General features: G+C 48.2%; 2 protein-coding genes across 4 annotated transcripts in view; one reads left to right on the forward strand and one right to left on the reverse strand.

Moving 5' to 3' along the window:
* The window catches only part of LOC307205031 (selenoprotein M-like), a 43,846-nt gene extending 31,607 nt beyond the window's left edge, over positions 1-12,239 (reverse strand). Inside the window, exon 1 of the mRNA XM_079957303.1 lies at positions 12,101-12,239. Coding sequence (XP_079813429.1) covers positions 12,101-12,172 — 72 coding nt within the window. The 5' untranslated portion in view covers positions 12,173-12,239. The remainder of the gene's footprint in view (positions 1-12,100) is intronic.
* The window catches only part of INPP5J (inositol polyphosphate-5-phosphatase J), a gene marked incomplete at its 5' end in the record, with an annotated part of 40,186 nt that continues 18,353 nt past the window's right edge, over positions 5,782-27,614 (forward strand). The window contains 4 exons of one of the 3 annotated variants that reach the window (XM_079956560.1): positions 5,782-5,904; positions 13,514-14,352; positions 21,866-21,976; positions 24,617-24,725. In XM_079956560.1, the coding sequence (XP_079812686.1) occupies positions 5,782-5,904; positions 13,514-14,352; positions 21,866-21,976; positions 24,617-24,725 (1,182 nt within the window). Of the gene's footprint in view, positions 5,905-6,068; positions 6,096-12,267; positions 12,413-13,513; positions 14,353-21,865; positions 21,977-24,616; positions 24,726-27,614 lie in introns of those variants that run through there. The other 2 variants (XM_079956562.1, XM_079956561.1) reach the window with 2 other exon arrangements.

The raw sequence follows: 27,614 nt of genomic DNA on the forward strand, positions 1-27,614 counted from the left end.
GTGGACAAGACGGAGTGCTTCCGGAAGTGGCAGAGAGATATATCTAAGTTTGTCTGGCAGGGCAAAAAGCCCAGAATTAAGTTTAAGATACTAACTGATGCGAAAGAAAGAGGGGGCTTTGCCCTGCCAGACCTAATGTTGTACTATGAGGCCGCAGCTTTCTGCTGGCTAAAAGACTGGCTACTTCTCGAAGACACTGACGTACTGGATCTGGAAGGTTTCAACAATGCTTTTGGTTGGCATGCATACTTATGGTATGACAAGGTTAAGATCAATAAGGCCTTTAAGAACCATATTGTCAGAAAAGCAGTGTTTAATGTCTGGACAAAATATAAAGACTTATTGGAAAATAAAACTCCAAGGTGGCTATCACCTCTGGAAGCTAAGGCCCGAAAAAGACCCAATATGGAGGCCAAATGGCCAAAATATGGGGAAATACTAGAAAAAGATGGAGACAATTGGAAATTGCAGAGTTTGGAGAAAATGAAGGATAAAGTGTGAGACTGGTTACACTACGCTCAGATTAAAGAAGTCTTTAAAAATGACAAAAGGTTACGGTTCCAGGTGGAGAAATCGAAATTGGAAACAGAACTGTTAGAACCTAAGACCAAGGTACTTTCAAGAATGTATAACTTGCTGTTAAAATGGAACACACAAGATGAAATGGTTAAATCGGCTATGATAAAGTGGGCACAGGATATTGGGTATAACATTATGTTTGAGGACTGGGAAAGGTTGTGGACCACTGGGTTGAACTTCACTGCATGTAATGCTTTGAAGGAAAATGTAATGAAAATGATATATAGATGGTACATGACCCCAGTTAAACTTGCCAAAATATACCATTTGTCTGATAACAAATGCTGGAAATGTAAAGGAAATGAAGGAACATTCTTTTACCTCTGGTAGACGTGCCCTAGAGTGAAGGCCTTCTGGGAAATGATATATAATGAGTTGAAAAAGGTATTTAAGTATACTTTCCCCAAGAAACCAGAGGCCTTCCTCCTGGGTATTGTCGGCCAGAGGGTGATAAAGAAGGACAGAACTTTTTTCCTGTATGCAACAACAGCAGCAAGGATACTCATCGCTAAGTATTGGAAAACCCAAGATCTACCCACACTGGAAGAATGGCAGATGCAACTGATAGACTATATGGAATTGGCTGAGATGACCGGCAGAATCCGAGACCTGGGAGAGGAGAGAGCTGAAGAAGATTGGAAGAAATTTAAGATTTATTTACAAAAATACTGTAATTTGGTTGAATGTTAAGGAGGATGCTAGATCATAAATAATTGAGCACCACCAAATTAGGTGGAATTTGGACGATAAGTGAGATTGAGGAAAATATAAACCTTTTGGAGAATTATTAGATTATATTCAAATGAATGGGATACAAGAATCTAAACAAGATGATAAATTGCTGGCAAAATTTACAATGATGTAAGTGGGAGCGGGAGACGCGAGGGAGTCCAAAGAAGTTATGAAACTATGTTATGATATATGTTATACTGTTTATTATTTCTGTATTTGTATTTAAAAATCTTAATAAATATATATATATATATATAAAAGAGGGGGAAGTGCTTCTGTGCTCGAATCCTGCTTGCTAGTTTCCTATAGGGGTATCTGGTTGGCCATGGGATGTGGGTGGCGCTGTGGTCTAAACCACTGAGCCTCTTGGGCTTGCCGATCAGAAGGTCGGCAGTTCGAATGCCCATGATGGAGTGAGTTCCCGTTGCTCTGTCCCAGCTCCTGCCAACCTAGCAGTTTGAAAGCATGCCAGTGCAAGTAGATAAATAGGTACTGCTGCGGCATGAAGGCAAACGGTGTTTCCGTGCGCTCTGGCTTCCATTGCAGTCACTGGCAGAAGAAGAGGTGTGCAGAGGGAGTGCACCACCCCCGGCAGAGCAATCCCAGTGGGGTGCCATCGTACTGCCTCCCTGCCAGCGCTGGGAGCCATGCCCCTACAGGCGGCACACCATGCCCCCAGGATGTGTGCCAGCCCCGCCCCGCCCCGCCTGCTCTCCACCACTGATCACAGCGTCCCATTGTGCCAGAAGCGGTTTAGTCCTGCTGGCTACATAATAATAATAATAATAATAATAATAATAATAATAATAATAATAATAAATTTTATTTATATCCCGCCCTCCCCAGCCGAAGCCGGGCTCAGGGCGGCTAACAACACTAAAACAGTACAACATTATAAAAACATTATAAAAATTAATTAAAATCAAAATTGATGACCCAGAAAGCTGTCTGTGGACAAACGCCAGCTCCCTCGGCCTGAAAGTGAGATGAGCGCCCCAACCCCACAGTCGCCTTTGAATGGACTTAACCATCCAGGGGTCCTTGACCTTTACCTTTTATCTATCTGGTTGACCACTGTGAGAACAAGAATGCTGGACTAGATGGGCCATTGGCCTGATCCAGCAGCCAGGTTTTTATGCTTACTCCCAAGACATGTTGCCTCTGCAAGGAGCGCCAGCCAACTGAAGCCTTGTGTGGACTGACCAGGGAAGACATCCCATCCCTGAGTCTGCAGGTGAGAGAGGAGCTGCTTCAGGTAAGTCAACCTCTTGGCTCTCAACTCTCCTCAGGTCCTCTGCTGTGGGCAGCCCAGGCATTGCTTCCCCAGAGATTCTGGAGGCATCTCAGTGCAGGCCTGAGGCCAGACGGCCCTGTACCTTCTCCAGACTTCATGACGTTGGGGGTCTCCTTGACACACGTGCTTGTAACAGAGAAGATTGGAAAATGCTTACTGAATATATGGGGGGTGGGAATTGTGTGCATGTGAAAACGTTGGCAGCATTGAGATAAATTCAATTTTTGTTGGATAAAGGAATACTGAATGGTATAGTTTATGTAAAATATGCAGGGATTTATGATATGCAAAATGAAACATGGAAAGAGAGGAAGGGAAGTCACTAACATTTTAAGGTTGTTTAAATGAATATTCTAGAGTGTAAAACAGAAAATTTAATAAAATATTATATGTATATAAAAAAAGAACATAGCCCTGCTGCAATGGGCCAATGGCTCATCTAGTCCATCATCCTGTTCTCACAGCGGCCGATCAGATGCCCATTATGGGAAGCCCGCCAAGCAAAGAATCATAGAGTTGGAAGGGACCACAAGGGTCATCTAGCCCAACCCCCCTGCAATGCAGAAATCTTTTGCCCCAATGTGGGACTCTAACCCACAACCCTGATATTAAGAGCCTCATGCTCTACCAACTGAACTATCCCAAATGGCAGTACCTGAGTGCGGCAGTACTCTCCGATTGTCGCTCTCCCTATTTTCTGGTATACAGAGGTAGACTGTGCCTGAGCATGGAGGTTCTATCGGAATCGCCCTCCATAAGAAGGGTCTTGCCAGACCAGGCCATCTAGTGTAGCATCCTGTTCTCACAGTGGCCAAATGTTGGAGGGGGCGTCCGTGCACTCAGAGCCGCCCGGAATTCAAACAGGACATCTGTTGATCGATTTTGGGGAAGAAGGAATCGAACCGGATTCCACACATGCCGATTCGCAGCCAAACTGAATCAAGCAAGGAAGGGCACGTGCATCTGTGACCTTGGGGAGGTCAGCGAATGAGATGGGCTATTTATTTTCCTGTCTGAAACGTTTTTCACCCTGCCCTGAAGCCGAGAGCCAGTGTGCCTTACATATAATCAATAGAAACAAGACGATGGGATGGGTGAGTGGATATGTGCGCCTTAGCGCTGAAGGGCTGTAAAAGGACAAAAAAAAAAAAAAAAAAAGCAGCAGCACCCATCTCTTTGGGGCAGTGACCTAGTTTGAAGTGCAACCGAGAAAAAGGAGAGGGAAACAGGAGGAAGCAGCAACCTTGCAGGGGTCAAAGCAGCCTCCCCTGACCTGGCCCCCACCCCCAGCTGGCCCCCAGCAAGCATGGTCATTTGGGGCAATCACTTCCATCACCCCCAGCAAGCACGTGTGCACGAAACTGCAGCATCAGCTGTTGCCACAGAAAAAATAAAGCTCTTCCTCACATTCACTGGATCCTGCCTCTACTCAGTTACCTCTGACCGATAACGAACTTAGGGGGACACTGAATGCCTTGATGGAGAGTTGGGCTGTAAAAGCCAACCCCAATTTTTTCTATAAGAGTTATATTAGCATTATTATTATTATCATTAGTAGTTGGGACGCGGGGGGCACTGTGGGTTAAACCACAGAGCCTAGGACTTGCCGATCAGAAGGTCAGCGGTTCGAATCCCCACGATGGGGTGAGCTCCCGTTGCTCAGTCCCTGCTCCTGCCCACCCAGCAGTTCAAAAGCACGTCAAAGTGCAAGTAGATAGATAGGTACTGCTCCGGCAGGAAGGTAAACGGTGTTTCCGTGTGCTCCTTTGGTTTGCCAGAAGCGGCTTAATCATACTGGCCACATGACCTGGAAGCTGTACGCCGGCTCCCTCGGCCTATTGAGTGAGATGAGCACCGCAACCCCAGAGTCAGCCACGACTGGACCTAATGGTCAGGCGTACCTTTACCTTTAGTCGTAGTACCTCTCCTTTTCCTCCCAAGAAGGGGTACTTCTTGTGAGATTCAGGTGCCACAATAAGTTGACCTGCCTTGGGTACACCCTGACTTAGAAAAATAGGAGCCAACTCCTAGGGGCCAAGGTCCCTTCTGCCACCCTCTCCCCCCAATTGATGGACATTGCCATTCAAATGCTGTCTCTGTGCCATGTCTTGTGATGAATTCTGTGGGGTGGGGCTCATGGATGTAGCCAGGATTTTTGTTAGTGGGCAGGCATTTGTTGGGGGGGGGACTTCAGATTTGTATTGATTTGTATTGATTTAGGTGGGCAGCTGCCCACCTGCCTCCCCCTTGGCTACACCCATAGTGGGGTTTACTTGGGCCCTCCAATATTTCACAATGGTACCTTGGTTCTCAAACGCCTTGGTACTCAAACAACTTGGAACCCAAACACTGCAAACCTGGAAGTAAATTTTCCTGTTTGCGAACTTTTTTTGGAAGCCAAACATGCTCCATTTTAAGTGTTATGCTTCCGTTTTGAGTGCCACACTTCTGTTTTGAGTGTTACACTGAAGTCTGTCTGTTTTTGCTACTTATTTTGCGTTTTTGTTTTTGCGGCTCTTTTTTGTTTTGTTTTTGTGATTGTGTGTGGAACCCAGTTCAGCTACTGACTGATTGATTGTGTGACTGCAGTACATTGATTACTGCTTTCATTTTATGGATCAACGGTCTCGTTAGATAGTAAAATTCATGTTAAACTGCTGTTTTAGGGGTTGTTTTTAAATGTCTGGAAAGGATGAATCCGTTTTGCATTACTTTCCATGGGAAAGCGCGCCTTGGCTTTGGAACACTTTGGTTTTGGAATGGACTTCCGGAACGGATTAAGTCTGAGAACCAAGGTACCACTGTACTTTGGCACTCCTGCTAGGAAAGATCAAGGAGCAGTAGCCCTTCCAACTCAGCCAGATGAGCGGGATATAAATAACAGATTTTTTATTATTATTATTATTATTATTATTATTATTATTATTATTGGATTTCGTTGGGAATTTCCTCCGGCGCCGCTTTCCGGCGCCTGCTGCTCACGAGGACTAGCGGCTTGTACTGTATTTTTAGCATAGGAAAGCCGCGCTTCTTCTCCGCAGCGCCCCCACGCGGCTGGCCGCAGCGCGCTCCTGCGCCTTTAAATCCTCCGGCAGGTTGCCGGCTCCGGTGACGTCACGGGCTGCCCGGGCTGCGGGAGGGAGCTCAGCATCGCCGGGGAAGGAGCTGCGCACGCGATGGAGCAGCAGCAGCAGCCGCAGCAGCCGCCGCCGCCGCCGCTCAGCAGCGCCAGCAGCAGCCGGAGGAAGCAGGCGCTGGCCAGGGGCCGAGCCGCCTCGGGGGCGTCCGAGCGGCGCCAGGTGAGCGCGGACGGGGCCGGTCCTCCCCTCTCCTGGCCGCAGGTGGACGGAGGCCATTGGCGGAGCCGGCGGCCCCCGGAGCCAATGGCCGGGCAGGTGAAGGAGAAGGCGAAGGTGGCCCTGGCTGGGGAGGCGAAGGGGCGACGGTGGGGAGGGAGCCAGGAGTCCGGAATCCCAGCATGGGGGCTCAGGTGTGTAAGTTAGGCACGCTCCGGGTGCGTGGGAGGGGGAGCCTCCCGGGAGTTAGCGAGCGGCTGTCTGGCTCGCTCATCCCCCCCACCTCCTCTGGGAAATGGGTACACGCAGAGTCTGGGCAGAAAGGAAGGGGCTGGCTTCTGGGTGTGGGGTGGTGGGTGGAGGGGGCTGGTTCCTAAGCATTGCGGGGGGGGGCGGCGTTCAGAGGAGCTTATCTGTCCATTGTGTGCGCGCACGTGGGAGTGCTTGCAGCACCGGGGAGGTGGGACGGGGGATGCTTGAAGACCACCGAGCACCGCATCTCAGAAGCGCCAGCCAGGTTTTGAGAAGAGACCCCCTTCTGCCACCGCCACCCCCCTTTTTAGCGTGCGTGCGGTGGTCCATTCGGTGCAAGGGTGAGCTTCCGATTCTGACAGGTGTGCATTCTGGGGCTGCCTATTTTCTGGATCGGTTCCCTGCAGGAAGACTCTGAGGTGCCCATTGTAGCGAGCTGGGCTCTGCCGCTGTTTTCAAGAGGCGCTCTGTTCTCTCCTCCCCCTGCCCCAGATTCCAGGTCGCTTGCTCGCTTGTTTATTTATTATCTACTCATAACATTTATATCCTACCTTATTTTCCTCCGATGAGCTCAAGGTGGTATATGTGGTTCTCCCCTCAGTTAATCCCAGCAAAAACAACCCTGTGAGGTAGGCTAGGCTGAGAGGCAGAGATTGGCATCCAAGATCACCCAATGAGTTTTGTGGCTGAACTAGGGATTCAGATCTCCCCCCCCCCCCTTATTTATTCCTCAGGACAACCCTGTGAACCTGGTTTGGCACCCAAGATCACCCAGTAAGTTTCATGTGGCTGAGTGAAGGATTCGAACCCTGGTCTCAGCCAGACATTCTAACCACGACAACCTGCTGGCTCTCAGCCTTTGCTTATGGGGAAGAGGGTGACATAGTGGTGATGGACAGGCAGACCCCCCACCCCCCACAACCGCCTTTCTCTGCTAATGCCATCTCCCTTGCTATTTTTATTACTATCATCATCATTATCAACAACATTAGCACAATATTATAATTAATTAGTGATAGGGGGCTCTGTAGAGCAAAATATGCAAAGGGTGGTTCCCTGCCCCAAACAGCTTACAATCTAATTTTAGACACGTGGGGGGGGGGGTTGGGGTGAAGTAAGGATAACGGCAGATGGAGGAATCTTGAAAGGGAACTTTAAACGCCTACATGGCCTTTGTTTCAGATGGTGTGTGTGTGTGTGTAGATTGGGTGTGTGGGGTTGAAGCAGGGGCTTTGCGGAAGTGGTGGGTTTACATGGACACCCCCTGCCTGATGCCACCAGATGTCCCGTGTCACCTTTCCAGGAAAATGTTCCCTTTAAATCTTTCCTCGATGCCCCTTTGTTGCACCTCCTGCCAGCTGCCATCCTGGTGTCTAAGCTACACCTTCTCCCCCCCCCCTTTCTCCAGCTCTTGCTGGGGCCGGACTCCTTTGGTGCCCTTGCCCATTCTAGTGCCAGCTGGTCTGCGGGCAAATCCTTTTTTCTTTTTTTCTTTTTTTGAGTCTGCAGCTGGCACTGTCGAGCAAACACCCCCTTTTCCTCTCTCCTCCTGCTGGTGGCAAAAGAGCGCCCGGGGTCTGCCTGCCGCAGGCACTCTGTGCCCGCTTCCTGCTTTCGGGAGATGCAAAAGCATGGATGCCAAGGTGAATGAATATGCCCACCTGGCAGCAGCAGCAAGGCGGCCATTGGGCAGGCCCAGGCAGAGAGGGAAGGGAGGCAGGGAGAGGAAGCTCTCCTCTGGGGAAAGGGAGCCGGGGAGAGGACGGGGAGAGAGGACGTCCTCTACCTTTCTCTCTCTGTCAGCAGGACTGGGAGCTCTGCATCCAGCCGGGCAGAGCAGGAGAGAGAGGGGAAGGGAAATGAAGGGCACGTAAGCTGTGAGAGATGGGCACTGTGGAGGGCAGAAGGTGCCCACCAATCCTCTATGGCAGGTGGTGCTAGTTGGGGCTGCTGGTGTGGAAAGCGGGGGCTGCCCCCCCCGAATAGACAGCACCATCTCATTCTAGTTTTGTGTTGTCCCCATCCTCCTCTGCGCTGAGTTTGCCAAGGGCAACACTGACAGAGGAGGTGGAGGAAGCGGTTTTGGCAGTGCCACCCCCTGGACCGGATGTCTCTAAGAAGGCTGGCTAGCTGAGGGGGCTAGCTGAGGTTGGTGGGGGCCGTTTTCCACAATGGCACTAATAAACCAGCCTCCACTGATTTTGATTGTGAGCCCTAGCTGCCCTTTTTGCAGTCGGGCAAACCGGTGTGGCATAGAGGTGAAAGTCGGATGAGACCCGCGTTCGAATCCCCACTCCGCCACGAAGCGACCTTGGGCTGGTGGTTGCTGCCTCTCAGCCGAAACCCACCCCAGGGGGTGGTTGTGTGGCTTAAGGAGAAGGAGCGCTCTCCATCCCACCTTGAGCTCCTAGGAGAAAAATGCACAGATGGGGAAACTGAGGCAGGAGGGACTTTTCCTCAGAAAGCTAAAAAAGCTTCTTTCCCCCCCCCCATTTGTGGGGTGCAAGGGATGGAGGGGTCAGCCCAAGGAAGCTTGGAAAACTGTTAATCGTTCCTTTCTTTGAGGAATTAGCATGTAATGAATAGTGTTGGAATTACTTCCTTTAAGATTTCCTGAGGGCAAGAAAAGTGTGTGTGTGTGTGTGTTTAACCCTATATTGAAGTTGAGAGTGGGTGGTCCATCCCTTTCAAAAACTCCATGTAGTTCTTTGCTAACACACAGGATCCAAGCCTCAGAGCTCATTTTCACTACCAGGTTTTGAGCCCCAGAGACGAGCGATGTCATTGCCAACAAGGGAGCGCTCAAGAGCATGTGCAGAGTGCATTTCTCTTGGACAGTACTGCCAGCACTGTTCGTCTTCTAGTGCAGGTGTTGGCGGTGGGTCTTTCTGGCAGGCTGAAGGCCTCAGGCCTCTCTGACAGGAGCAGGCTGCAGCTCACTGGTGAAGCCTGCACAGATGCTCCAGCCTCCAGTCCCTGCCATTCCCTCTTTGAAAAGTTTTCTGGAGTGAGAAGCCATGTTAGGTCACATTCGCCCCATCCATTTAAAACACTGCAATACCTCTTTGAGCAACCATGACTCCCCTCCCCCCAAATAATAATTTTGGGAGCTGTAGTTTGTTCCAGGTGCTGAGAGCTGTTAGGAGACTTCCCTATTCCCTTCGCAGAGCTACAGTTCCCACAGCTCCCTGCAAAGAGGGATTGTTAAACCACAGTGAAAAAACACAGTCTGTTTGATCATGATGTTAAAAGCTCAACCTATGTATTTATCTTTAAACTTATTCCACTTTTCCTCCAAGCAGCTCACTCGTCCCCTCCCCAATTTTATAGTCACAACAACCCTGTGAGCCAAGAGGCAGCGACTGGGCCAAGGTAATGAGCTTCATGACTGAAGCGGGGTTTCGAACCTTGGTCTCCCAGGTCCTAGTCTGACACTCTAACTGCTGTGCCACACCAGCTCTCTGTTGGGCAAAGAGTCTAACCCTGGCATAAGTCCTATGTAATAAGAATACAAGAAGTTGCCTTACACTGAGGCTCAGTATCTAGCTCAATATAGTTTGCATTGGCAGCAGTTTTCGAACACAGGACATTTCCAGCCTCATCTGGAGAGGCCAGGGATTGAACCCAATACCTTCTGCATGCAATTATATAGGAGCTTTCCCACTGAGCTATGGCCCTAGCCCCTGTGGCTGGCTAGTTTATCTGCTCTGAAACTGGGATGGGGACTGTTGATTCTTGTTTACGGAATGCTGTCTGCATATGTTGGGGCACTGCAGGGAAGACCCTCTCGCTGTGTATGGGGAGATTGTTGAATATTGATTTGCTGTTAGCCTGACTCAGTCGGTTTCTTTGTCCGAGCTATCAAGGCAATTAGAGTCTGGTTTGGTTTTTTTTAAAAAAAGGAGGCAGGCGAGGGCCCTTTCCCTGATATGGTGATATTGAATGTATTATTACAGTGCTTCTTATAATAATAACTAATTACTGATTATACATAATTTAAAAAATGACTTAATATAATAATAGAGATGTTAGATGGTGGAACAGACTGCTTTGGAACGTAGTTGAATCTCTTTCGTTGGAGGTTTTTAAGGCAGAGTTTGGGTGGTCATCTTTAGCTGTTATTCTTGCATTCCCAGGGTTGGTCTAGAGAGGACCGTTGAGATGATGATGATGATTATCATTTCTATACCGTGGGTTAAACCACAGAGCCTAGGACTTGCTGATCAGAAGGTCGGCGGTTTGAATCCCCAAAATGGGGTGAGCTCCCGTTGCTCGGTCCCTGCTCCTGCCAACCTAGCAGTTCAAAAGCACGTCAAAGTGCAAGTAGATAAATAGGTACCGCTCTGGCGGGAAGGTAAACAGCACTTCCGTGCGTTGCTCTGGTTCGCCAGAAGCGGCTTAGTCATGCTGGCCACATGACCCGGAAGCTGTACGCTGGCTCCCTCGGCCACTAAAGCGAGATGAGCGTCGCAACCCCAGAGTCAGTCACGACTGGACCTAATGGTCAGGGGTCCCTTTACCTTTACCTTTATACTGCTTTATATTTTTAAGCGGGGGGGGGGGGGGAAATAGTTTACAACCTAAATTAAAACACTGAATAAAACAATCCAGAACCAAACCTTCCTGCAGAAATATAAAGTATACATTAAAAGCAACATCGTTAACTAGAAACTAAACTATTAAAAGATTTCAAAATAAAACATTACAAAAGTGGTCGACTGCAGAATGCACATTCAACGCAGCAAAGTTAAGAAAGAGAAATCTTAAAACACATTTTAAAAGAAAACATCACTAAAGGAAGTCCTGTATGAAATCCACATTTAAAATGGCGTAATTATCAAGAGAATAAAATATTATCATAAGCATAGAACATATCTGCTGACGTTTCCTTCCCTTCCAACTCTACAGCTCTACAATTCTATGACCTTGGAAGGTGGTCTTTCGTTGGAGGTTTTTAAGCAGAGGTTGTATGTCACGGATTCTTTAGCATTCCACTGGGTTGGACTAGATCAAGCATAGGCGAACTCTGGCCCTCCAGATGTTTTGAGACTACAATTCCCATCATCCCTGACCACTGGTCCTGTTAGCTAGGGATGATGGGAATTGTAGTCTCAAAACATCTGGAGGGCTGGAGTTTGGCTACGCCTGGACTAGATGATCCCTGGGGTCCCCTCCAACTCTACAATTTTATGATTATTTTATGATGATGATGATTATATGTATTTATATCACTCCCTTTCCCAAATAGGGATTCAAGGCAGCTTCCAATATGTAGAAACATTATAAAATACAAAGTAATGAGAACAAAGGGACGCTGGTGGTGTTGTGGGTTAAACCACAGAGTCTAGGACTTGCTGATCAGAAGGTCGGCAGTTCGAATCCCCGTGACGGGGTGAGCTCCCATTGCTCGGTCCCAGCTCCTGCCAACCTAGCAGTTTGAAAGCAAGTAGATAAATAGGTACCGCTCCGATGGGAAGGTAAACGGCGTTTCCATGCGCTGCTCTGGTTTGCCAGAAGCGGTTTAGTCATGCTGGCCACATGACCCGGAAGCTGTACGCCAGTTCCCTCGGCCAGTAAAGCGAGATGAGCTCCACAACCCCAGAGTTGTCCACAACTGGACCTAACAGTCAGGAGTCCCTTTACCTTTACCTTTACCTTTACCTTTACCTTTAATGAGAACTAACTAGTTAAAAATAGTGATTAAACCACATCAGAACATATTTGGAGCCAGCAGTTCAAACCCAGTTTGCCCTGACAGCCACCTGTGTGACAATTTTCAAAGGCCTGCCTTTGAAACAGGAAGGTCTTAGCTTGCTGGCAGAAGGAGCCAGCCTGACCTCTCTTGAGAGGGAATCCCACAATCTGGGTGCAGTCACTGAAAAGGCTCTCCCTCGTGTCACCAAAGGCTGTGCCTCTGCTGATGTTGGGACCGAGAGAAGGTGCTTACCCGAAGGTTGTGCCACCTGGGCAGGTTCGTAGAGGGATATACGGTCTTTCTGATAGCCTGAGTCCCAACCATATAGGGCTTCACCAGTCATAACCTTGAACCCTAACCTTCCCCCTTCAGACCCTGGCTGGCCGCTGGCCACTTGCCCAAGCTTCTTTCCCAGGAGAGAGAACCCTCAGCCCCAACGTTCCACGGCTGTTGGCACGGGAAAGCGATGCCAACCTCCTGCCACCCGGAGAAACTGGGCATGGTGGCATGGAAAGTGATTCGTCAGATGAAGGCCATGAATTCTCCCTGTTTGGATGGGTTTGGGTACTGTGCCAGGAAGCGTCAGGGAAATGAAGTCTCTCGATGTGTTTCAGATCTGACCTGAAATTCACGATAATGGCTCCTTTGCTATGGGGTGGAGGGGAGGGCCATGGGAACTTCAGGAATTGGACAGTTCCCTTGGGCCCTGTCCATTCATTGTTGGAACTCCAGCTCCTGTTAACCCTTCAATCAAGGGTCAGGGATGACGAGAGTCCAGTAACATCTGGAGGGTGACCGGCTAGCCACCCATGTTGTAGGCGCCTGTGTGTGTGGTAGTTAAGTCGATCTGGAATAAGAGCAGGGAGTTGTCAAAGGCTGTTGAGAGCCACGGAAACAACTTGGAGAAAGGGCTGGCGTTCAGTGGCAGAGTATTTATTTATTTTTTTCCATCTGGAAGGTCCCAGGTTCAGTCCCTGGCATCTCCAGGCAAGGCTAGGAGAGACTGAAACTCTGGAGAGCCAGTCAGTGGAGGCAACACCAAGCTGGGTGGACCAATGGTCTGATTCAGCAGAAGGTAGTTTCCTGTGTTGCCAGTTTCTATTGAATTTGGGCTGGGAGCAAGCTGCCTGGTATCTGAAGGAATCCATGCTGTGTCACAATTTCCGCCTGGAGTTCATTGCCCCAGGGTGCTACAAGGGCTTCTTCAGAAGGTCTGGTGAACATGCAGAAGAAGACAGGGTTAGGAGTTGATGCTGAGAGCCCAGGTCATCTCAAAGGGCAGCCTTTGTATACAGAGACATGGTGTACCCTCTGTCCTGAGTTCCTGAGGTTAAGAGTCAGGGAAGTTCTCTTGCATGGGCGATATGGTCGTAGCCAGCCCTGGAAGAGAAGATGAGAAGGAAGGAGGTTGCAGTGACCCCACGGGGACATGCCAGATGTATTGCAAAAACCTCCTTGCAGAGAATTCCCATCAGGGCCCGGCTCTGTTGCTTGGCTCTGTTCTGCAGACGCCGCTGCAGAATTTGTGGGCAAAATTGAGACAGGTTCTTTGCGCCTGCCAGGGTCGTTGTGGGCATCTTTGCATGAAGATAGGCTGGCAGGCAGGGCCTCACATGCCACGCAGCTGTCTAATGTGCTCTGCCCTTTTCTCTCCCCTTCTTCAAGATGGAGTCCAGTCACCGTGGCAGCAGGGACCAAGGCCCGCCCTCCCCCATCGGGTCCCAGCCGGTGTCTCCACGCAACAGTATCACAGGATTGGCATCGCCAGGTCTGTTCTCTCCTGCCAGCAACCAGTACGCCTCAGACGGGACAGTCCGGTACCAGCCTGAGGGATCCAGCAATGCCGTGTATACCGGAGGAAACCTGCCAAGTGGGACTAGGCCTGACTCGCTCTTTGACTCTTTCCACAACCGGTTGCAGCCCGACGGGTCTCGCCATTCGGCATCTGAGAGACAGAACCAGCCTCTCTCCTTGGATCTCAACAGAGCCCAGCCGGAGGGCTCTGGGGGCGTCCATGCGTTCAACACCCCAAACCTGCGTTCTCCGGTAGAGTTACGGCCATTGTCTCCAGCTTCCGGCAGCTCGTCAACCCAATCCAACGTCTCTCCATCCATGAAACTCAGCCAGTCACCCAGCCGGGGTGTGCTCCCAGAACTTTGCGGCCTGGACCCAGTGACCTCTGGCATCCTTGCCACGGTGGAACTCAAGGACACTCTCCCAAAGGCCGAATCCAGTGACCACATCTACCTGGGTCGCTCCGGCTCCTCGCACCGGCCCATGTCCCTCCCGAAAGCTATCTCGAGCGAGTACATCTCGGGCGGAGGAAGGGTGGGCCCCTCTAAGTCCGCCATGCTCTCCAAGGCTGAGTCGGAGGACATCGTCTCGTATGGCAGGCTCCGGCAGCCCCTCAAATCCCAGGACCTGGGCAGCAGCAACATGAATCCCAAGGAAAGCTTTCTGATGCGACTCGGCCAGCCCCACACCAAGCAGGACAATGAGTTTCGGTGAGGCGGACTGGGCGTGATGGGGGGAGCGATGGCTCAGGGGGTGGGGTGAAGGACCAAGAGCAGTTGGGACAGGGGTCAGCAACCTTTTTCAGCTTATGGGCTGGTCCACCGTCCCTCAGACCATGTGGGGGGCCGGACTATATTTTGAAACATAATAAAGAATAACCTATGCCCCACAAATAACCCAGAGATGCATTTTAAATAAAAAGACACATTCTATTCATGTAAAAACACGCTGATTCCCGGACTGTTCGCAGGCCAGATTTAGAAGACGATTGGGCCGAGTCTGGCCCCCGTGCCTTAGGTTGCCTACCCCTGAGTTAGGAGGAAGGTTGTATTTTGAAGCAGGGGAGGGTCAGTGAGATGCAAATTGTATCGTATTGGGGAGCACGTGTCCAGATAGATAGATAGATAGATAGATAGATAGATAGATAGATAGATACAGTGGTACCTCAGGTTAAGAACTTAATTCGTTCTGGAGGTCCATTCTTAACTTGAAACTGTTCTTAACCTGAGGTACCACTTTAGCTAATGGGGCCTCCCGCTCCCCCGCACTGCCAGAGCACAATTTCTGTTCTCATCCTGAAGCAAAGTTCTTAACCTGAGGTGCTATTTCTGGGTTAGCGGAGTCTGTAACCTGAAGTGTCTGTAACCCGAGGTACCACTGTAGTTTTTATTGAAAGACTTTCATGTATTGTCCCTCTAGATATTGATGAATCCCGATGCCCATCATTCAGTCGTAGAATCGTAGAGTTCGAAGCTGTCCCCAAGCATCATCTAGTCCACCCCCAGCAATTCCAGAATGACAGCTAAAGAACCCTTAACAGATGAGCATTCACCCTCTGTTTAGGAAACTCCAGTGAAGAAGAGTTTGGCTACCTTCTCAGGCAGTTCATTCCACTGTTGAGCAGCTTTGGACCCTACCCTCTGGAGCAGCAAATAACAAGCTTGCTCCGTTTCCCATATCCAATATCCTCCACCACTCCTTCAGATATTTGAAGACAGCTCTCATATCACCTCTCGGTCTCCTTCAGGCTAAACACACCCAGAATGCGGCAGCTAGACTGGTGACTGGGAGCGGCCGCAGAGACCATATAACACCGATCCTGAAAGACCTACGTTGGCTCCCAGTACGTTTCCAAGCACAATTCAAAGTGTTGGTGCTGACCTTTAAAGCCCTAAATGGCCTCAGCCCAGTATACCTGAAGGAGCATCTCCACCCCCATCGTTCAGCCCAGACACTGAGGTCCAGCGCCGAGGGCCTTCTGGCAGTTCCCCCAATGTGAGAAATGAGGTTACAGGCAGAGGGCCTTCTCAGTAGTGGCGCCCTCCCTGTGGAACGCCCTCCCATCAGATGTCAAGGAAATAAACAACAATCTGACTTTTAGAAGACATCTGAAGGCAGCCCTGTTTAGGGAAGCTTCTAATGTTTGATGTTTTATTGTGCTTTTAATTCTGTTGGGAGCCACCCAGGGTGGCTGGGGAAACCCAGCCAGATGGGCAGGGTATAAATAATAAATATTAAAATATAACAACAACAACAGTTTATTATAATATTGATATTATAACTCCCTCAACCGTTTCTCTTAAGGCTTGAGTCCCAGACTCTTCATCATCTTGGTTGCCCTCCTCTGCACACCTTCCAGCTTGTCATTAGCCTTCTTAATCTAGGGCGCCCAGAATTGGACACAGAACCCCAGATGAGGTCTGAACAAGGCAGAATAGAGTGGTACTATCACTTCCCTTGATCTGGACTCTGGACTTCTGTTGATGCAGCCTAGAATTGCATTAGCCAATTTTATTTTTTGCCGCGGCTGCTTCACACTATGAATGAGAGAGTAGACCACCTTTTTACAGCAAACCTCATTATAATTATTGCAACATCAAACGGGCCAAACCGGTCTTATCTTTAAGCCTTTGCCATAAGACCTTTGTACTGAGGCCTGTTTTTACGGTTCATAACTATTGTCCCTTTCGGCACAGTGCCAGTGAGCTGGTAAGAAAAACTGGGCTTCGCTCCTTTAGGAGCAACCCTGTAGGTGTGTCTTCTGTGTGTGTCCTTCTCTGTGGCTTCCTAAATTGTGCCCTCGTTTCACAACCCAACTTCCCAGCGATGCAGGCTAGGGTTGGGTCCAATTTGGACACTGCATCCTGCTGGCTGGAGCTGACGGGAACTGAGAATCCGACGACTAGAGAGCCACCAGTCATTCCCCCTGCACCCCCCCCCCCACAATGGGGCTACCAGGATGCCTGGCATAAGCAACTTGGAACCAACTCTCTCCTGCTGGAGGGCCAAGCAAGCTCTTCTCCCATGGAGCAACAGCCCCCCTCCTTGCACCTGCAGCAAGTCCTTTTTGCTGACGCTAACTGGCGCCTTTCCGCATATGCGGTTTAATTGTGTTAATGCCCTGGGATTTATTGCCAGGGAGCCTGGCGTGGCCAGTGGCCCTCTGGGGGCTTCTGCCAGGCACTGAGTATTCCAGCTGGCCACGCCAATCATATTAGCACAGCAGTGTCTGAAAATGGCACGTGCCAAACGGTCAGAGTGCTTAAATTGTATTAGTGCCCATTGGTTGACGACAACTCCCGTTATCCCTGACTGTTTGCTGTGCAAGCTGCCGGGAGTCTTGGAGACCATCATGAGGACATCGGCCCCATCCCTGGCTAATGACAGCCCTGCAGGGAAGGCCAAAAGAATTATAGATTGTAGGAATGCAGGAATGTGAACCTGTCTCATGCAAGGCTTGAACCTGCAACCTTGGCATTATCAGCACCCAGCTCTAAGCAGCTGAGCCAGAGAGTGTCTCTGCAGAGGTCCCTTCGTGCATTTGTGGCCAAAGCGAGGTTTTAACTGGGGGTTAGTTGGCTATAATGTTGTTGTGTTTTATTTATTGCATTTGTATCTTACGACTTTGCTGTTGCAGGACTGCAGTTCTATGATCATTGGCCATGCTGGCTGCATCCGATGGGTTTTGTAGTCCAACAAAAGTTTTGCAGTCCATCCGAAGGCAGCCCTTTATAGGGATTTTTAAAAAATGTTTGATGTTTTATTGCGTTTTTATATTTTGCTGGAAGCCGCTCAGAGTGGCTGGGGCAACCCAGTCAGATGGGTGGGGCATAAATAATAAAATTATTACATACCCTCCAACATTTATCTGATGAAAATAGGGACATCTTATTCAATTGTTGTTGTTTTATTTATACCCCGCCCAGTCCTTTTTTTTCTTAAAAAATGTTTAGGGGTACTCTCATTTTTAACTCAAGGAAAATCACCATTTTATAGTTCAAATCAGGAAAAATAAATACAGTAAACGGACAAAAGTACAAAGATTCACAAAATGTTTAGGGGTATGCATCCCCCTAGAAAAAAAGCACTGACCCAGCCCATCTGACAGGATTGCCCCAGCTGCTCTGGGCACCTTCCAATATATATAGGTAAAGGGACCCCTGACATCTAAGTCCAGTTGCGAATGACTCTGGGGTTGTGGCGCTGACCTCGCTTTACTGGCCGAGGGAGCTGACGTTTGTCCGCAGACAGTTTTCCCAGGTCATGTGGCCAGCATGACTAAGCCGCTTCTGGTGAACCAGAGCAGCGCACAGAAATGCTGTTTACCTTCCCGCCACAGTGGTACCTATTTATCTACTTGCACTGGCGTGCTTTCGAACTGCTAGGTTGGCAGGAGCAGGGACCGAGCAACGGGAGCTCACCCCGTTGCAGGGATTCGAACTGCCGACCTTCCGATCAGCAAGCCCAAGGCTCAGTGGTTTACACCACAGCGCCACTCTCTTCCCATAATAAAACCATCATAAAACCATAATAAAACATTAAACATTTAAAAACTTCCCTTATACAGGGCTGCCTTCAGATGTCTTCTAAAGGTTGTATAGTTAGTTATCTCCTTGGCTCAGGGGGGTCACATAACTCCATACTCTCCAACATTTCTCTGATGAAAATAGGGATGTCCTAAGGAAAAACAAATTAGAAACTGGGACAGCTTCTGTAAATCTGTAGAACAGAGGCACTTGGAGGGTCTGTTAACAACATCTGAATGTCTGGTGGATGCCAGCATCCAAGGGGGTCAGTCTGATGCATCCAGGTATTGTTGGACCCCACTAAGGAGAGGGACTTTTTTGTGGTGGCCCCTTGGTAATGGAACAGATTTCCCAGGGAGGCTCAAGTGGTGTCATCTTGGAGGTCATTTTTGCACCAGACAGAGACTTTTCTGTTCATCCAAGCTTTATAAATAACAAGTAATGCAGGATTCTCCCTCCCCTAAACGGTTTTCTGTTTTGCTTTTGCTTTTTGCTTTTAGCTGTTTTTTCAAACCTTATTTATTCTAAACTGCCCCAAAGAAGTTTATATTGTAGTGTGGCAGGCAGAGTTAATAAATAAAAGAAGTTAGCATCTTCTGTATAAATATGTATTCATTTATGCATAAATTTCTATACTGCTATATGTACTCCTGTACATAATCAACATAATGAAGTCTGAGGTAAAAAAAACCAGCAAGGCAAAAAATGCAAAACTAGGTCACTCACGTGGCAGCGTAAGCTTGTCTAAATAACCTTTTTAAGATGTCTAAAACTACACCTAGAAGATGCCTGTGTGATGTATGAAGGTAGCAAATTCTGAATTAATGAGGAGGTGGTTGAGGCATAAAATACTGGGGTGTTCAAAGGCTGTCACTGTCTTGATCTGCAAAATTCTTGGAAGCTGCTTGTCTCAGATGAAACACCACGTCTCACAAGCCTGCAGCTGAATGATGGTGTCTGGGGTGAGGCAAGGAAACTCTGTCTGTGGTTTGTTGATGGGGGGGCAACTTCATCTGCACAGATCCTCCCTGCATGCCTGGTGTGCAGGTGTGAATGTGAAATAAGTGTTTCTGGCTAGCTGAATCTCAGCCTAGCAAGCCTCAGTCCAGCTTACTTTAGGGTTGCCACTCTGGCTTTCGACAGTTTTAGGGTTGCCATGTGTCTTTTTTTCCAGCACATGTCCGCTTTCTTCATAGTGATCCATAGTTAAAAGTATACCATATTTTTCCATGTATAAGATGATTTTTTCTATTATTACTAAAAAAAAATGGGGGTCATCGTATACAGTCATACCTCGTGTTACAGACGCTTTGGGTTGTGTGATTTCAGTTTGTGCACCGCGCCGAACCCGGAAGTACTGGAACAGGTTAATTCTGGGATTTGGCGCATGCGCAGAAGTGCTAAATCGTGCTTTGTGCATGCGCAGAAGTGCCAAATCGCAACCCATGTGTGCGCAGACATGGCGCTGCGGGTTGCGAACAGGCTTCCTGCACGGATCACGTTCGCAAGCCAAACATCCACTGTACACGGATAGTGCAGAGTGAGGATGGGCAATTGGTGGCTGCTGCGAGCAGGAGATGTCACCGGCAATTGGGCGGGTGATTGGTGGTTGTGGCAAGGGGATTGGCTGCTGCTGCGACAATTGGGTTCGCAATTGGTGGGCAGATGATTGGTGGGTTCGTCGAGGCGTGTGATTGGCAGTGGTGGTCAGGCGGGTGAGTGATTGTCGGCAACCCCCCACCCCAAACTTCAACAACTCTGTGCAATCTTTCCCCATTTCCTTAATCTGGAGTCCCCAAAAATAGGGGTCGTCTTATACATGGGGTATGTTATACACGGAAAAATACGGTAAGTTGGCAAATGTGTCCTCTTTTTTGCTCTTCAAAATATGGCAAACCTATCAGGGACCTACCTTATTTTGTGATTGTGATTGTAAGTTGTTTAAACTGTTTTTAATAGTGCAAATTAATGTAACCTTCCTTGGGACTTTAGGGTGAAGGGCACAAAGATGATACTAATAACAACAACCCATAATTATTATTTTATTTTACTTACAAAAATACAGTGGAACCTCAGTTGTCGAATGTAATACATTCTGGTTCGACTTCTGAAATGTTTGACAACCTAGGCACAATGGGGCTGTTGGCAAAATCCATTGAAAAAATGGAGAAATGCACCTCGAAAGCCGTTAGACTTCCAAAAAATCGTTCAAAAATGGAAGCATTCACTTCCAGGTTGTTGGCGTTCAAAAGCCAAAATGTCCGACGTCCGGAGCGTTCTACAACCAAGGTTAACTATACTTATATTCCGCTATGTCAAAAAAAAAATCAAAGTGGTTTACAGCAGTAAAACATTAAAATAGTTAAATAAAAACTGTAAAAAGGTTAGAGAGTTAAAAACAGACATCAATTAACCAATGTGGAAGGGTGTGTTTGTCGGAATCGGGGGGGTCTCAGCCCCAACTGGAACGTCTCCCTCTCAGCCTTGTTGCTGCAGAGATTCTTTGACCTCTGCTCCGACGTACATCAGCGACCCAAGCTTACAGACTTGAGCACACTTTACTCAGCAGTGTATACTGCGCAACAGAAGAGGCTTGAGGCTGTAGATATATACCGAGCTACACATTTATTAAACATAAATCAGGACAAAGAAACATGTCGTCTCTCCTTGCCGTCTTCTCAGAGAGAGAGCTAAAAACAACAACTATACAGAGCGGAAGTTCCGCTCACGCCAGCAATCTGTGCTGGAATGTAAACAGACGTGTGACACGCAACAATCCCATGTCTGCAGCAAAAGGTGGAATGGAATCCCAACGGTGTTCTTAATTGCCTGCATAGGCCTGACAGAGCAGAAATGTTTTCGGCAGGTGTTTAAACGTTGGCACAGAAGGCACCTGCTGACTCTCTAGTGGCCGAGAGTTCCACAGGACTGAGTCGATGACACTAAAAGCTTGGTTTCTTGTTGACAAATGGGCTTCATGAGCTTCACCAACTTGGGGAACAACCAATGATGCTCATGCAGGTGATTTCCGTGCTCAAGCAAGGACTAATAATAATAATAATAATAATAATAATAATACCCTGCCCATCTGACTAGGCCTCCCCAGCCACTCTTGGTGGCTCCCAACAGAATATTAAAAACACAATAGAACATCGAACATTAAATAATTCCCTAAACAGGGCCATCTTCAGATGTCTTCTAAAAGTCAGATAGTGCTTTATTTCCTTGACATCCGATAGGAGGGCATTCCACAGGGTGGGTGCCACTACCGAGAAGGCCCTCTGCCTAGTTCCCTGTAACCTCACTTCTCGCAGTGACGGAACCACCAGAAGGCCCTCAGTGCTGGACCTCGGTGTCCAGGCTGAACGATGGGGGTGGAGACACTCCTTCAGGTATACAGGGCTAAGGCCGTTTAGGGCTTTAAAGGTCAGCACCAACACTTTGAATTGTGCTTGGAAATGTACTGGGTTCAAGTGTTCCCTATGTTGTTCAGATGGGCAGCCAGTGGAAGTGTTCTAACAAGGGGGCTGCATGTTCTTGACCAGAAGCTCCTGTCAGCGGTCTGGCCTCAGCATTCTGCCCCAGCTGGAGCTTCCAAACCAGGCCCAAGGGCAGCCCCAAATAGAGTGCGTGACAGTCATCCAGCCTTGAGTTTATATTAATGACCCTTGACGCCAGGCTCCCTGTTTCCTTTTAGCATCACTATCGTGACCTGGAACGTTGGTACAGCCATGCCTCCCACGGACGTGACCTCGCTCCTGCACCTCAACACGGGGGACTCCAACGACACAGACATGATCACCATTGGGTAAGGAAAAGGATCCGCCATGGACTGCCCTTTTGGCAAAGCATGTCTCTAGAGTGTGTGTTTAAGTGTGTGTGAACTCCCATCCAACACAACTCTGCAGGGTGAATGAACGGTGCTCAGGGCAGTGATTCCCAGATGTGAACATCTGGGCAGCGGCGTAGCGTGGGTTGTCAGCATGCGGGGCAAGGCAAGTAATTTGCGCCCCCTAACCCGTGGATTTGCGCCCCCTAACCCTAACCCCCAGATGTTGCGCCCGGCGCGGCCGGCCCCCCCTGCACCCCCCATGCTACGCCACTGCATCTGGGACTGGAGATGGCCAAGTCTGCCTTGTTTAGTTTCTCTCTCTTTCTCAGCCTCCCTCCACAACCTTTAAGTTTCATTCTCCCCACTTAGAATCATAGAATCGGAAGGGACCTTGGGGCCCAGCCCCCTGAAATGCAGGAATCTAAACTAAAGCATCCATGAGAAATGGCCATCCAACCTCTGCTTTAAAGGTAAAAGGTAAAGGTACCCCTGCCCGTACGGGCCAGTCTTGACAGACTCTGGGGTTGTGCGCCCATCTCACTTAAGAGGCCAGGGGCCAGCGCTGTCCGGAGACACTTCCGGGTCACGTGGCCAGCGTGACATCGCTGCTCTGGCGAGCCAGAGTCGCACACGGAAACGCCGTTTACCTTCCCGCTGGTAAGCGGTCCCTATTTATCTACTTGCACCTGGAGGTGCTTTCGAACTGCTAGGTTGGCAGGCGCTGGGACCGAGCAGCGGGAGCGCACCCCGCCGCAGGGATTCAAACCGCCGACCTTTCGATCGGCAAGCCCTAGGCGCTGAGGCTTTAACCCACAGCGCCACCTGCGTCCCTAACCTCTGCTTTAAAAACCTCCAAAGAAGACAAAGACAAAGACAGAGAAAAATAAACACACTGCCCACCTGGTTGGGTTTCCCCAGCCACTCTGGGTGGCTCCCAACAGAATTAAAAGCACAATCAAACATTAAATAATTCCCTAAACAGGGCTGCCTTCAGATGTCTTCTAAAAGTCAGATAGTTGTTTATTTCCTTGACATCGGGTGGGAGGGTGTTCTACAGGGCGGGCGCCAATACCAAGAAGGCCCTCTGCCTGGTTCCCTGCAACCTCACTTCTCGCAGGGAGGGAACCACCAGAAGGTTCTCGGTGCTGGACCTCAGTGTCCGGGCTGAACCATGGGGGTGGAGATGCTCCTTCAGATATACTGGGCTGAGGCCATTTAGGGCTTGAAAGGTCAGCACCAACACCTTGAATTGTGCTTGGAAACGTACTAGGAGCCAATGTAGGTCTTTCAGGACTGGTGTTATATGGTCTTGGTGGCCGCTCCCAGTCACCAGTCTAGCTGCCACATTGTGGATTAGTTGTAGTTTCCGGGTTACCTTTAAAGGTAGCCCCACATAGGAGAATCTACGACCTCTACTTTCGAACAGCTCTTATTGTTAGACATTTCTTCCTGATGCTTAGTTGGAATCTCTTTCCTTGTAACTTGAATCTATTAGTTTGGGTCCTACCCTCCGGAACAGGAGAAAACAAGCTTGCTCCATCTTCCATGTGGCAGCCCTTCAGATATTTGAAGATGGCTATTATATCTCCTCCCAGCCTCCTCTTTTCCAGGCTAAACATACCCTGCTCCTTCAACTCCTACATCAGTTTGTAGATCTTTCTTTTTAAAAATTCACTGCCGACCTTTAATTTAATAATATATACATTTTTGCACAGTGTTGCAGGGTTTGTTTGTTTTTTTGCAGCCAAGTTTCCCTAATGCAATCTTCACAAATCAAGGCACGCCACCCCAAATTCTCCCTCCCCTTTTGTAATTTTCAGATGCGATTTCCTTTCTCCTAAATTGACGGAGAATGGTTGAAAAAGGACAATGCCCAAGATTTTTTTTTGACGTAGCAGCAACTCAGCCCAAACCTCAGAACAAACTCTACAGTTCTATGATTCCATTATCTGGCAATTATGTGGTTTTCCCCTCTCATATCTTGAATCAGAAGAACAGGTTCTCCTTTTGATTTTGAATTGGTACAGGGCGAGGTTTTGTAGAGCCACTGAGTCTTTTGTACTGTGTTGGTGGGGGAAGTGATTTCAGCCCTGTGGGTGGGGTGAGCTCAGCCCCCTCTGATCCTTGGCTTGAAAAATCCTCGGCTGCTTTGAACTACGGAATTGGCGCTGTTCTAGGTCCCACATAATACCCATTATGCATTTGTAAGAAATCAATCTTCTTTTTTTTCTAGAGTGGGACTTAATCTCTGAAACTCACTACCTATTGCCACCAGGCAGGTGCCTTCCCTGCCCTCTATTTGGCGTTTGCTAAAAAAACATTTTTGTTTAGAAAAGCCTTTAAAAAAAATTACTGTAAGTTTTAATCTGTTTTTAGTTCATTGCTGATTTTATCTTTTGAAGAATTGTTTTTATAGTTAGTTTTATAGTTTTATTCTCTCTGAGACTTTTTGCTTTACAATCAATTGGTATATAAATTTTATGGAAAAAAGAGGGGTTATTTATAAGAACATGAGACTTCCTCCATTTTCTTTATCCCATGAAAGTGCTTGGAGAGCAGAGTGTTCTTTCCAAAATGTTTGCCTGCCAGCTGGTGACAATTTTGAATTGTTTTCAGGCTCCAGGAGGTGAACTCCATGATCAACAAACGGCTCAAAGATGCTCTTTTCACAGACCAGTGGAGCGAACTCTTCATGGAGGTGTTGAGTCCATTTAATTTTGTACTGGTAAGCACCGAGGGGAACTCAGTGACAAGCTGAGGACAGGTTAAGAATGTTGGGGGGGGGCTTTCTTTCTTGGTTACGAATGCAAATGCTTTTAATAACTGCAAATAATCAGAGGGCTGATAAAATTAATTTTTACACAAAATAACAACAGTGAATCAGAATGTTGTTTGTACTAACAGATTTTTTTTAAAGCCAGGATCAATGCAAACTGAATTAATGGACGGTGTTATTATTCCCACAGTTGTTGTTGTTATTCTTTTAATTTTTTTTTAATTTTTATCAATAGAAATTTACAATCAAACAATTTCTATAATCATTTTGTGAGATTCTCTGACTCTCGTGATTTCCCCCTGCCCATCTCCTACATGGGTCCTTATTACAGTAATTAAGACTGCATATCAATATGTTCTCCACTATTTCCATTTCCCCAAATTATCCATAAACTTCGTTACTTTACAAGTGATTCTTATAGTCCAGCTAAAGTTTTGCTTTGCTTACAGTGCTCTCCTAAGTAAATTGTAAATTTCCCGCATTCCTTTTTAAAGTCCTTGTCTTCTTGGTTCCTGAGTCTCCCAGTTAGTTTTGCCATTCTGGCATAGTCCAGCAGTTTAGATTACCAGTGTGTGTGTGTGTGTGTGTGTGTGTGTGTGTGTGTGTGAAGCTACATGGGCCAAATCCGTATTGGGATCGGATGCATGAGCCGCATTGGACAGGAGGCCCACCTGTCAATCACCTGACATCACAATGATGTCCGCTGCAAGGTGCCTTGAAGTTCCAAAGTCAGGGCTTAGAATTGTAGAGTTGGAAGGGACACCAACAGTCATCTACTCAACCTGTCCCATGCAACGCTTGAACCTGTGATCTTGGTGTTATCAGCAACTTAGCTATCCAGGCATTGGAGAAAAGGTGAGGTGTAAAAAAAATTAAATAAAGGCTGTAATAATAAAAATAAAGGAGCACGTCAAAGTACCTTTCAGGGTACTGCTAAAAGGAGGTTTTCCCTGACTGTTTCTTTTTAAAACTGCTTTATTGGTTTTAAAAGAAAAAACATAGCAAGACAAAGAAAATGTAGTACACAATAAAAAGCAATCCGAAAAAGAGTTTGCACTTCTTACATCCAAAATTGAGTTTAAAAGGTAAAGGGACCCCTGACCATTAGGTCCAGTCACAGATGACTCTCGGGTTGCGGCGCTCATTTCGCTTTTTTGGCCGAGGGAGCTGGTGTACAGCTTCTGGGTCATGTGGTCAGCATGACTAAGCCGCTTCTGGCGAACCAGAGCAGCGCATGGAAACGCCGTTTACCTTCCCACTGGAGCGGTACCTATATATCTACTGGCACTTTGAGGTGCTTTCGAACTGTTAGGTTGGCAGGAGCAGGGGCCGAGCAACGGGAGCTCACCCCATCGCGGGGATTCGAACCACCGACCTTCTGATCGGCAAGCCCTAGGCTCTGTGGTTTAACCCACAGCGCCACCCGCACTAATTCTTCACTAATTCTAGTATGATTTCTGATCTCCCTGCTGTGGTTCCTGGGTTTCCTTTCGCTATGCTTCCTTTCCTTGACTGTTTCAGCAAGGGGTTCTGAATTAGGAAATTTGCTGAAACGAGCAGGATTTAACCCCTCCACTCACCAGCTGATGAGCAGGATGTGTGTGTAAAATCCTGCTGCTTTGGCTATGTGCCCCTGTTCCTTGCTCAAAACCGGTACACACTGCCAGTGCAGGATTTAACCTTGTCCTCCCACTCATCAGATGATGTCACAAGTGACATCAGCTGGTGGGCAGGTAGGTGTTGGGGGAGTTAGCCTTGCAGATCTCAAGTGTCTGTTGGCAATGCGCTGGTCCCTGGTCCCTGGCCATGGTAGTGGTGAGCAATAAGCCAGGGGTGGGGCAGCTGTGGTTGATTGATTGATTGCATTTCTATGCCACTGTTCATTCAAATGAATCTCAAAGCGATTTAAAGGTAAAGGTACCCCTGCCCGTACGGGCCAGTCTTGACAGACTCTGGGGTTGTGCGCCCATCTCACTCAAGAGGCCGGGGGCCAGCGCTGTCCGGAGACACTTCCGGGTCACGTGGCCAGCGTGACAAAGCTGCATCTGGCGAGCCAGCGCAGCACACGGAAACGCCGTTTACCTTCCCACCAGTAAGTGGTCCCTATTTATCTACTTGCCCCCGGGGGTGCTTTCGAACTGCTAGGTTGGCAGGCGCTGGGACCGAGCAGCGGGAGCGCACCCCGCCGCGGGAATTCGAACCGCCGACCTTTCGACCTTTCGATCGGCAAGCCCTAGGCGCTGAGGCTTTTACCCACAGCGCCACCCGCGTCCCTTCAAAGCGATTTAACAACCTATAAATAACCATAACATAATAAAACATGATAGCACATCGCGAATACATCATACGTCATATAAAAGAATTAACAAATTATCCAAAAAAAATTGCAATCTATAAAAAACAGCAACTAAAAAATAAGCTAAACCTCACAGTTGTGACAACTGGTGCGTTTAACAAATCGATGCAGCATTTGGAATCCATAAAACAATATTAAAAACATTAACAAAATAGTAACTAAAGATATAAGCTAAGCACTAAGTTCATTCACACCCCCATTCACACAACCCATCTCTGCACCCCCATGACTCATAACCTTTCACTCTGTTCAGTTCATTAGAATACAATCATACCTCGGGTTACAGACTCTTCAGGTTGTGCGTTTTCGGGTTACGGACGCGCTGAAACCCGGAAGCACCGGAATGGGTTATTTCAGGGTTTCGGCGCTCGCACATGCACAGAAGCGCTGAATCACACTTTGCACATGCACAGAAGCTCCGAATCACAACCTGCACATGTGCAGACACGGTGCTGCAGGTTGCGGGTGCTGTGGGTTGCGAA

Source organism: Podarcis cretensis (genome assembly GCF_951804945.1).
Source record: "Podarcis cretensis genome assembly, chromosome: 16".
Taxonomy (NCBI): domain Eukaryota; kingdom Metazoa; phylum Chordata; class Lepidosauria; order Squamata; family Lacertidae; genus Podarcis; species Podarcis cretensis.